Source organism: Crocodylus porosus, unplaced genomic scaffold (genome assembly GCF_001723895.1).
Source record: "Crocodylus porosus isolate Cpor-Errol unplaced genomic scaffold, CroPor_comp1, whole genome shotgun sequence".
Lineage (NCBI taxonomy): Eukaryota > Metazoa > Chordata > Crocodylia > Crocodylidae > Crocodylus > Crocodylus porosus.
In genome coordinates this window covers 12855674-12865451 of record NW_017728951.1, presented here as the reverse complement: position 1 = coordinate 12865451, position 9778 = coordinate 12855674, and the positions used below count along the sequence as shown (strand labels likewise).

Below are 9778 nucleotides of genomic sequence, written 5' to 3'. Positions count from 1 at the left end.
TGTAACTTCCATTAATAAAAAGGGCACACTTCTTAATACAACATATAACTTTCTACTCTTGCTCTTCACCCGTCCTCAACAAAAAGTCCTTTGAGTTAACTAATTAAAAGCATCACAGCCTTTAGAAGAAACTAAATGATTAGACAAGGGAGTCTGAATTTTGGTTGGACTGTATTAGATATTGAGAAGACGTTTTCAGATGTAGAATAACACCAGGCATTCCTGTCATAATAATAATATCAGAAGTCTCTACACATTGAGCAAATATTTAGGGTGTCCCCTAACCCTCTTCCCCACCATAAAAGTACAACTGTTAATGTAATATTTTGTAATTTACAGAATGATGAAGTAGACTTCTGGATTATACCCATCATTCAGGGATTTGTACAGATTGAAGAGCTTGTAGTTAATTACAATGAGTCATCCGATGATGAGAAAAGCAGTCCAGAGACGCCCCCTCAGGAGTCAACTTGTGTAGATGACATTCACCCACGATTTCTGGTTGCACTTATCTCACGCCGAAGTCGGCACAGAGCTGGTAAGCAGGGAGGCCCAAAATGAGCTCAAGTATAATTTACAAACGATATTAAATTAGATGCAACTCTAAATTAATTCCTGAAATGTCAAAGTAAAACGTTTAAGAGTGCTGCATGGGTGGTTAAATGTTTCTTTTTTCTATGGGTATTTACCATAACCTAATACTTTTTTTTTTTTTTTGAAGGACTTCATGTTTACAGCTGCACTTGTTCAGCTGTTCCTTCTTTGGGTTTTATTAATTCTATTATTTTCATTTTTATAATAGTTGGGAAGAGTTCACTGTTTACCTATTAAACAAAAAGAGAAAGGGAAAAAAAAGATTCAGAAACGTGGTGGCTATAGCTTTAATATTAAACATATTAAACATTTAAATGCTTATTTGTAAGTATTCAAATAGTTTTATGAAGTTGGAGCATCACTGTTTTTTACTAACAGGTTGACTTAACATATCAGATCTTGCTGTCTTAACATTATTTTGTATAGCACTTTAAGAATAATTGTTGGATATGTTCCCAAATATTACCATTTTTTTTTCTTTCTTGCTTACATCTGTGTTTTGACTTAGAATCGACCTGGAATAATATTTTAAGGAGTGGTCTCAAAGCACGTACTGGTTGTTCCTTCCTAACTTTTCTGCAAATTTCAGTAATTGTGAAGGATGCTTCTTATACCTGTAACTAATTTAGTGTTAAAACTACAATATTAAGAAAAAATGGTTCCTTTACATTTATAAGTAGACTTTGGCAGTCTATCCTGTATCTGCTTGAGGACCTCGGAGTTATTTTTTGGGGGGGAGGCAGGATGAGGGGAAGAAAGGGAGGCGTGACTTTTAAAGGGCAGACATTGCTAATAAGCTTAACACTATATTACTACTTTTACTTGTTCAGCCATACTACAGTTTAATTAAGGCATTGCAATGAGATTCTAAAATTTGGTGCATCAGACTTTTATACTTGTTTTTCATGCTTCCACGTTGTATTTAACTATATTTGAATGTAACTTCATCTACTTCTGTCCTAGATTCCAGATACAAGCCATCATAGTTTCCAAACTATTTTACTTGACAATCAAGCACAGAGACAGTAGATTAAAATAATCTCAGTAGTGAGAACTGTTTTAAAATGCACAGATCTCAATATGTAGACAAAAAATTAATTGCCACCCTTCCCCCCACCCCACCCCACCACAATCAAGTTTTCTGCAGCTAAATCTTCAAACTTCTCATGGGACTTCCCTGTTTACGATTGTGTAAATTAGAGCATCTCTTTTAGCTTCTGATTTCAAATTTTAGTTATTAGTGTGTTATGTTCAGGTGGTGGAACAGTGAACCTGTTTCTTATTCTGTCAAGGTTAGTTGCTGTTTAGAAAGAATGAATTACTTGCCATGTGTAGAGTTATGTGTCATCAATTCTTAGAGTTCACTTAGTGCAGTGCCTGAAAACTGTATGGTCCTATTAAAAACAACAACAACAAAAACCCCCAAAACCTATTAAACACCCCCCCCCAAAAGAAAACCCCCTTCTTCCTCCCACTGTCCTTCATCCGCCGTAATTTTTTATTTGTCTATAATTAACTTCCACATCAGTTGTTGGGTGTTTTGTGTCGATCTTGTCCTTTCAATGTTAGTACTCATGGAGCATTCCCCACAACAGAACAAGATTTTGCTGACAAAGATACTCTTAGGAGTTGCTTGGGGCAAGGCTTCTTCAAAGTTTGTTTCATCCCTACCAAAGTAATGTAGAGTGGGAGACAGGAGCCAGAAGAGGGAATCGTCCAGGTTTTGTGTTTTTGTAACTTGGGTGTCCCCTAGATTATTTGTCTCTGTGCAGTGTTTGTATTTTTTCCAGGGACCACTTCTCAGAAGTGTGCAGAATATTCTTCTGGAGGGTTAACTTTTTAAAAATAAACTGATCCCTCTCCTCCTATCTTCTAGGCATGCGGTATAAGCGAAGAGGTGTTGATAAAAATGGGAATGTGGCAAATTATGTGGAGACAGAGCAGTTGATTCATGTTCATAATCATACACTCTCGTTTATTCAAACCCGAGGCTCTGTGCCGGTGTTCTGGAGTCAAGTGGGATACAGATACAACCCACGGCCACGACTAGACAAGAGTAAGTTCTGGTAATTTTTTGGAGTCTGTAAAGAAACAGAGATCACTTAAACAGTGTGTGAACATTTTAGTTTTTCTGTTGATCTTTTAGTACTATTCCAGGTTATTTACTTGACCCAAAAAAAGAGGTTGGTTCAATTAAAATGAACTTTAGTTCTTAAGCTAAGCTTGAAATTTGATTTAAGGATCCTCTATCCCAGATGCAGAGGGATAATTACATCCCAGTATATAACTCGGTGCCTTTTCCATACACCATCTTATCTGCTGTGGCATGTTACCGAGTCAGGGAAAGGGGATATCTGGTCTTCTCTTAGGCCAATCCAAAACTTAGGAGGCAGTGTGAAATTCACACCACAGAGTTCATTAACATTTAGGATTCCTGCTCCTGCCTGGAAAGAGACTCTTATCTTCTGGGTGACTCGAGACCAGTGTTCTGTCAGACGTTTTTTCTCTCATTTGGAACAGAAAGGGTCTTAATGCATCAGAATTAAAGCCTAATGATTAACTTTGCCAGTGTAAGAAGGTCAGAGAGCCTGTGCTGGGGATCAAGTTTAGATTGATATTCAGACCTCTGGATTATTCCCTGCAGTATACTTATGAGGGTTGAGGTTTTCACTGTTCCATATTGCAGCAGATTCATAATTTTATGAACAGAAAGGAATGGGGGAATACTCAAAAGAAAAAGTCTTCAGTGTTCTCCTGGATCAGAGATATAGACAGCAAATAGATCGATGTGGTAGAGTCCCTCGTACCACAAGCATCTAATTCTGCAAGACCCTGCATTTTTGTATTTACCTTCTCTTTTCGATAGTTTCAGGGAATTTTTATCCATCTGCCACTTAAAATTAGTTGTTTCAGCTCTTCTCCCTGAAGGGCTTATGATTTTGCTGTTTTCTGCCTTTTTTGAAGGCAAGGATTGCTTTTCTGTGTTTGGGCTTCTCAGCCTCTTGTGGGCTAAGATCAAGAAGTTGCCTTCCCCTCCTCACCCCCATCCCTCTTATGTGAGTCCCTCACTCAGGCACTCTGTATTTCTCTTATGGCTTTGTCATTTTTTGGTTCATGACTCTTACTAATATAATCCAATCTGGCTGAATGGGGCCTTGCCTCCTACTTGGGACTCTAGATGCTGTCTTGGTCAATAACCAGTGCTGATTCTGAGTCTGGCTGTGGTGTTAGAGTGGTGGTTAGTAATCATTTTGCTGATGTCACCTGTCATAGTTCAAGAATCACTAGGAGATTCAAATGACAAGTGCAGATTTGTGCTAGAAACCTTGAAATGGCTGAAAAGGGATGATTTGTTGCCAGATTCTAGAAGTGGCAAGTGTAAATGAGTTCCTTTTTAAAGTGAGAAAACCACAGTGAGTTACAGGAGCAAAGGGAAATCCAAAAAATACCCAGATCACATGAAAACAGTTGGAACTAATAAAATGCTAATGACTTTCTTTGTTTGTGACATCTGTTCATGGGTTGGACAAATCATTATTCTTGTGATCAGCTCTTTTGGCTACCTTTTAGGATTGTTAGGAAGAATAATTCAGTCATTTTGAAAGAGATTCATACAAGGTAGTTGTGGTGATGAGCTTTGAAGAAAAAGATACAAACTAGTCAGTTAGTTGGTAGTTGTACAACTTTTTAAAAGCTATTTAGAAACAAAATTTGTCCCTTGTATATTCTTTGAACTTTTTTCAGGGTTTGTTATCTTCCTTGCTATCTTGGCTTAATACTTGCTTTCATCAGATCTATGAGCTCTTTCAAAGAGATTTTTAAAACCTCTTTCCTGTGAAATGGGCTCATCTGAAGCATGAAGCTAAGGCAGAGTGGTTGAGCAGGTTTGTACTGCAATAACCTTGAATGGAATTGGGTTGGCTGGAATAGAAAAGCAAAGAAGTCAAGCTGCTGTATTCATGGGTAGACAGTTGTGGTAATCAGTACTGCAGTATTGCTCTAATACTATCAGTTAATTGCATCTCTACCTTCTTTTGCTGTAGGACTGGTTTTCACCCTGTGGTTTGTAGACCCTTGATGGTCCACAGACTGTCTAAGGGGTCTGTGAAAGATGACTATGATCAATCAAAAGTATCTGCATACTCACACTTACAATTCAAAGTGGTCTGTACCTATTTAAAATTTCCAGATGGGTTTGCACTTTGAATCATAATTTTTTAGGGGTCTGCAAATGAAAAAAGGTTAGGACATTCAAGAAATGCATAGTATGTTAATTTGATTCTGTACAAGGTACTGTGCTTCCTATTCCTCCTAGCTACCTTAGATATTGATATCATGGACTTGAATATATTTTCATAGTTTGTGTATGAATAGAGATAAAAACTTGATTTTCACAACTTCATTCTGCTCTGTAGGTGAAAAGGAAACTGTGTCCTATTTCCGTGCACATTTTGAAGAACAACTGAAAATTTACAAGAAAGAGGTGAGTTTTAGGTCTGCAGTGAAGTTTCTGTTGGTCTGAATTAACTGCTTATTGGGTCTGAAGGGACAATTAAAAATAGGACTTTAATTTTAGCTTTTGAGCAGTCTTTGGTGGGTGTTTCTAAGAATATTAGTTAAGCTCAGTTTTTGGGTAACTGTGTAGGCTCGATAAATCAACAGTTCATTTTTATTAGAAATGAGCAACGATAGCAGGACACCTATAGTTTAAAAAAGGGAGAAATTGAAGTCTGCAGAGCAAGGGTGTCAAACATGGGGACTGCAGGCCAGAGCTAGCTCTCAGAGCCTATTATTTAGCTCCTGGCTGTTTCTTTTGCTGTGCCGGATGGGCCCCTTGTGCAGTGTCTGGGATGTCTGCTATCCTAGGCAGTTGCTTGGGCCAGGTCCCTTTGCTGCAGTGCCCATGCAGCTTGCTGCCGGTCCCTAGCTGTGCTGCTCACGTATTGGTGAGTGGCATGGGTGGCAAAACCTGACGTGGCCCCGGAGAGAAGCATAGACAGTGCGGCCCAGGACTCGGCCTCAGTGAGCGTTGTGACCTGGTCTCAGTGGAGCAGCCCTTCATGGCTGGCATCCTGGCTTGGCATCCCAGGTGCATGCTGCCTGCTAGGTCAGGCAGTCAGGTATGGGAGAAAAGTATCCATGGGCCTGAGTTTCACACCCCTGCTGTAAAGAATCAAAATAAGTTAAGTATTACTGTTTTTAACAGCTTTATTTTAGTGAGAGAATAGAGTTCAGAAGGTGATATTATCAAGATTAATACAATGTAAAATTCTTTAACTTTAACTTGAATAGGTCATTATTAATTTGGTGGATCAGACTGGACGAGAGAAAATTATTGGTGACGCTTTTCTAAAACAAGTGCTTCTGTACAACAATCCACGCCTCACTTATGTTTCCTTTGACTTCCATGAGCACTGGTAAGAGGGCTTTCGGATGTGCTTATTTGTAATATTTGCTAAAATGAGAGAGATGTTGCAATGGGATTACTATGCTTCTCTAATAGTGCGTGAAATGCATTTACTTTTACACAGCTAGAATAATTATAACTAGAATAATTAATATAACTCTGAGGTTTTTTTGTAGTTTAGGCTAATGGTGTTTTCTTCTAGTATTTTATAAAAACCAATGAACAAAAAAAAATCCAAAACTTTTAATCCCCATTTTTTGCTTACTAGTTAAATCTGTAGCTTAACATTAGGGACAGCTCTGTGCATTCTTTTTCAGTCAGTCTCCTAGGTTTCATGGTATGTTTTTGTTTTTGTGCCGTTTCGCATTGCAAATTGTATTGTACATTTTCTGGTGTAGAATTTTATTTTATACACCTAAGAACATTAAGCACATGAAATATCCTATGGTTCTTTCAGAATTCTGGCTCTGCTTGTCTGTATGCAGATGTGCTTTTTTGTTTTAATATGAACAGATGCTTAATTTTTGTACTTAGACTTAAAAATGTGCTCTTCTCAGAATAATAAATACTGTTCTAAAGCCACCCAGGGTATGCACTACATGTCAGTTATTCTGACTTGAGATAGCTAGTGATTCCATCATAGACAGGTCTTATAATATGCAAATTCAGGGTTCTGGCTGTTGTAGGGTTCCTGTTTCATAAGGCATTCTAGATGGTGTGCTTTACTGGGAAAAATGACTCTGCAGTTAATGTTCTGATTCACTGACTGAAGGCATATGTGCCAATAGGGGGCATTGTGCTTTTGGAAAATGCTCTTAAATGGGAGGTGATTTAAAAATGTTAACAGACTTTAAAACACACTTTTGTCATAGTGATGTCCTGACCTAATTTGAATTCAATATCTACTCTTTGCTTGCTTCCTTTCTACGGATCATTAATCTTTATTTCTATTTTGTCCTGGGGAGCAGTAGTTATTACTCACTCAGAGATCAGAATCATGCACTTTGCATATAGACAGAAAGACATGAAATCTGTCTTGATAGTTTATGGATTTTTTAAATTAGTGAAGTTACAAAAAAAGGAATTTCAATAGTGCAATTTACCTTATTTTTCACAGATACTAGAATAGATCCTTTTTGTGTGAGCCATGCTTTACACCAGGAGTTGACAATGTTTTGGGTCAGAGTGCAAAAAACACCCCAACCCTAACCCACAACTCAACTTGGCGTGCAGGGACAAACCGTGGGGGAGCTGTGAGGGGCCCGATCTTCGTTGCTGGCAATGGCTGCACGTGTGCCTCTGGGAGGACAGTGGGGGAGGGTCTGGGGCTGCTCTGCTACGACCCCTTCCCTACCCTGTGCCCCAAGGCACGCATGCAGTCACTGGCACGACACCAGTGCTGGAGCTTCTGAACCCAATACAGCTGCCTGCAGCCTGGTTGCTGCCTGCTGCAGCTGCCCAGAGCTTGGGCCAACTGTGGCAGGCAGTCTGGGGCAGTGTAAACCCAGTCCCTCTCCAGCCATCTGCATGGAAATGTGGGTGCAGACTCTGTCACAGAACCTGGCTAAGAACTCTGGAGCCCAGTGCAGCTGTCTGCAGCCTCCTGGCCCAAGCTCTGGGCAGCTGTAGCAGGCAACTGGCAGGCTTACCAGGCTCTGGAGCACTGGCTCTGTGATGGTGGTGGCTGTAAGCATGCCTCCAGGAGGGGGAGAGGCGGGAATTGCACTGCCTCAGGCCTCTCTGCCTGGAGGTGCATGTGCAGCTGCTGCCGCCACAGAGGCCAGCCAATGCTCTGAGCCCAGTGCAGCTATTTCTAGCTTCCCAGGTGAAGCCAACCCGGGCTCTGGGCAGCTGCTGCCTGCCATGGAGACTGGACCGCTTGCAGCCTTCCGGCTACCTGCTGCGAGCAGCCTGAGCTCTGTGGCTGGTGGCCTAGGCTGGCTGTGGTGTGCCGAGCAAAATGGCCTTGCATGCCATGCTCTGGCACACGTACTGGGGATTGCCTACCCCTGCTTTATACTAATGCTGTGAGTCTTGGTTACTTAGGTAGCTTCACCCTTGTGCTTTTTTTCAAGAAAGATCTTGCAGAAAGCACCCCAAAAGGTGTGTTGTGGATGAACTGTAAATGTCCACCTTTGGAAGCTACTACTGGCACCTGAATAGGGACTCAAACAACTTCTATAGCTTAGAGGGCCCAGCTTATTAGTCATGTAGGGCTCATGTACACAGCACAATTTTTGCTCTTGCATGCGCTGCAACTGTGCCTGTTTGCACGAGTGGGATTTCCCAGTGCTTGAAAATTCTTTTTTGTGCATTAAACTAAAACTCCTTGGACGTAGTTTAGTTTGGCTCACTGGGAATTAAAGTGTTGTGTCCATGGATTCGTTGCATTCAAACACAAGGGCATACCTCTTTGTCCACCAGATGGCACTGCGACTTTTTTGTAGTTCATCTCTTTGAGTTGCTTCTGCTATTGAATTGCTTCTGCTTTTTTCTTTTTCTTGTGTGGTTTGCTGGCTCCCTGCTTCCACAGCTGCATGGGAGAGCATGGGCAGCTCTGGACCATCCTGCTGTCCTGTGGCAATGGCCAGGGACCTGGCTTAATTCGTTTGAAAACCTAGTGAGTGTAAACATAGATGTGACGCTCCAGAATAAATTATTTTAAATTTTATAAACCTGTTTAACTTAATGAGGATTAAAACCTGTAGTGTGTACGAGTGCCTGTAGGCAACAGTCTGCTTTATGTGTAGTATGCTTTTTCTTTTTTCCTAGGCCAACAGCCCCTCCTCACCAAACCCCTAGCCTTTTTCTAGGGTCTCAGTTGATCTCAGACGTAGCTTTGGGAGGGTTCTCCATTTTTGTCTGGATGGTACTAGCCATTGTTTCCTTTAATTAGTCTTGAGTACATTGCTTTTAAATGAGTTGTGTTGTTTTGCCTTTCCTTCCCAGATTTTACAATCCCTTCACAGTCCACTTTGACTTAATTTTGTTTGCAGGCAGACAGCAATGCAGAATTGAGCAGGGACCCAGTGTCATGTCATCAAAAGATTAATAAACACTCCCAGGTTGTTACAAAGTTTGCCTCTATAATAGAGATTTATATCTGTAACGAATATCCCTAATGTAGGTGGGTCCTAAGGTAAGATACAGCAACAGAAAGGTATTAATAGTAAGGACAAGTTTGCGGTGAACATTTTGAACACGATGGCTGTGAAGCATGTATGCATCTTTTAGCTAACTTTTAAAAATATTCCTCATTGTCATAGTTCCGTGACCATTTCTTCTAGTTCTTGTTACTCTTAAAGACCTTTGGTTTTGTTGCCTTTGTCTGTTCCATGTGTTTTGCCCACCCGATCCTCACATGCCTCCAGATTTTTCTCTCTGTTCTGGGACCTTGTCCAGACTAATAGGCTATGTTTGAAACTGTTAGCTGGCACATCCTGTATAGTGTTAATGAGTGCTACTGATTTTTCTAGTTCAGGCAGGTTTTTTAGACTCTTTCCCCAAGTGATATAATGTGACAAAAATAGGGAATCTGAGCCCCTATCAACAAATTAATTTTTCCTTATAATAAAGAAACAAGTATGTATCTACAAGTGATGCTGGTGAAGAGTGCCTATTCTTCATCCATTAATTACCTTCCATGCTTGTACCCTCTAGTCCTGTGTGTTGCCAAGTACAGGCATACCTCGGAGATATTGTGGGTTCGGTTCCAGACCACCGCAGTAAAGCGAATATCGCAATAAAGCGAGTCACACGAATTTTTTGGTTTCCAAG

The 9778-nt window shown here is 40.5% G+C and overlaps 1 protein-coding gene across 2 annotated transcripts in view; it reads left to right on the top strand.

Annotated features, from left to right (window-relative positions):
• The window catches only part of INPP5F (inositol polyphosphate-5-phosphatase F), a 98949-nt gene that overhangs the window by 68688 nt on the left and 20483 nt on the right, over positions 1–9778 (top strand). The window contains exons 1-4 of one of the 2 annotated variants that reach the window (XM_019556191.1): positions 346–538; positions 2471–2650; positions 5010–5077; positions 5887–6011. In XM_019556191.1, coding sequence (XP_019411736.1) covers positions 2473–2650; positions 5010–5077; positions 5887–6011 — 371 coding nt within the window. In that variant the 5' untranslated portion in view covers positions 346–538; positions 2471–2472. Of the gene's footprint in view, positions 1–345; positions 539–2470; positions 2651–5009; positions 5078–5886; positions 6012–9778 lie in introns of those variants that run through there. The other variant, XM_019556190.1, reaches the window with a different exon arrangement.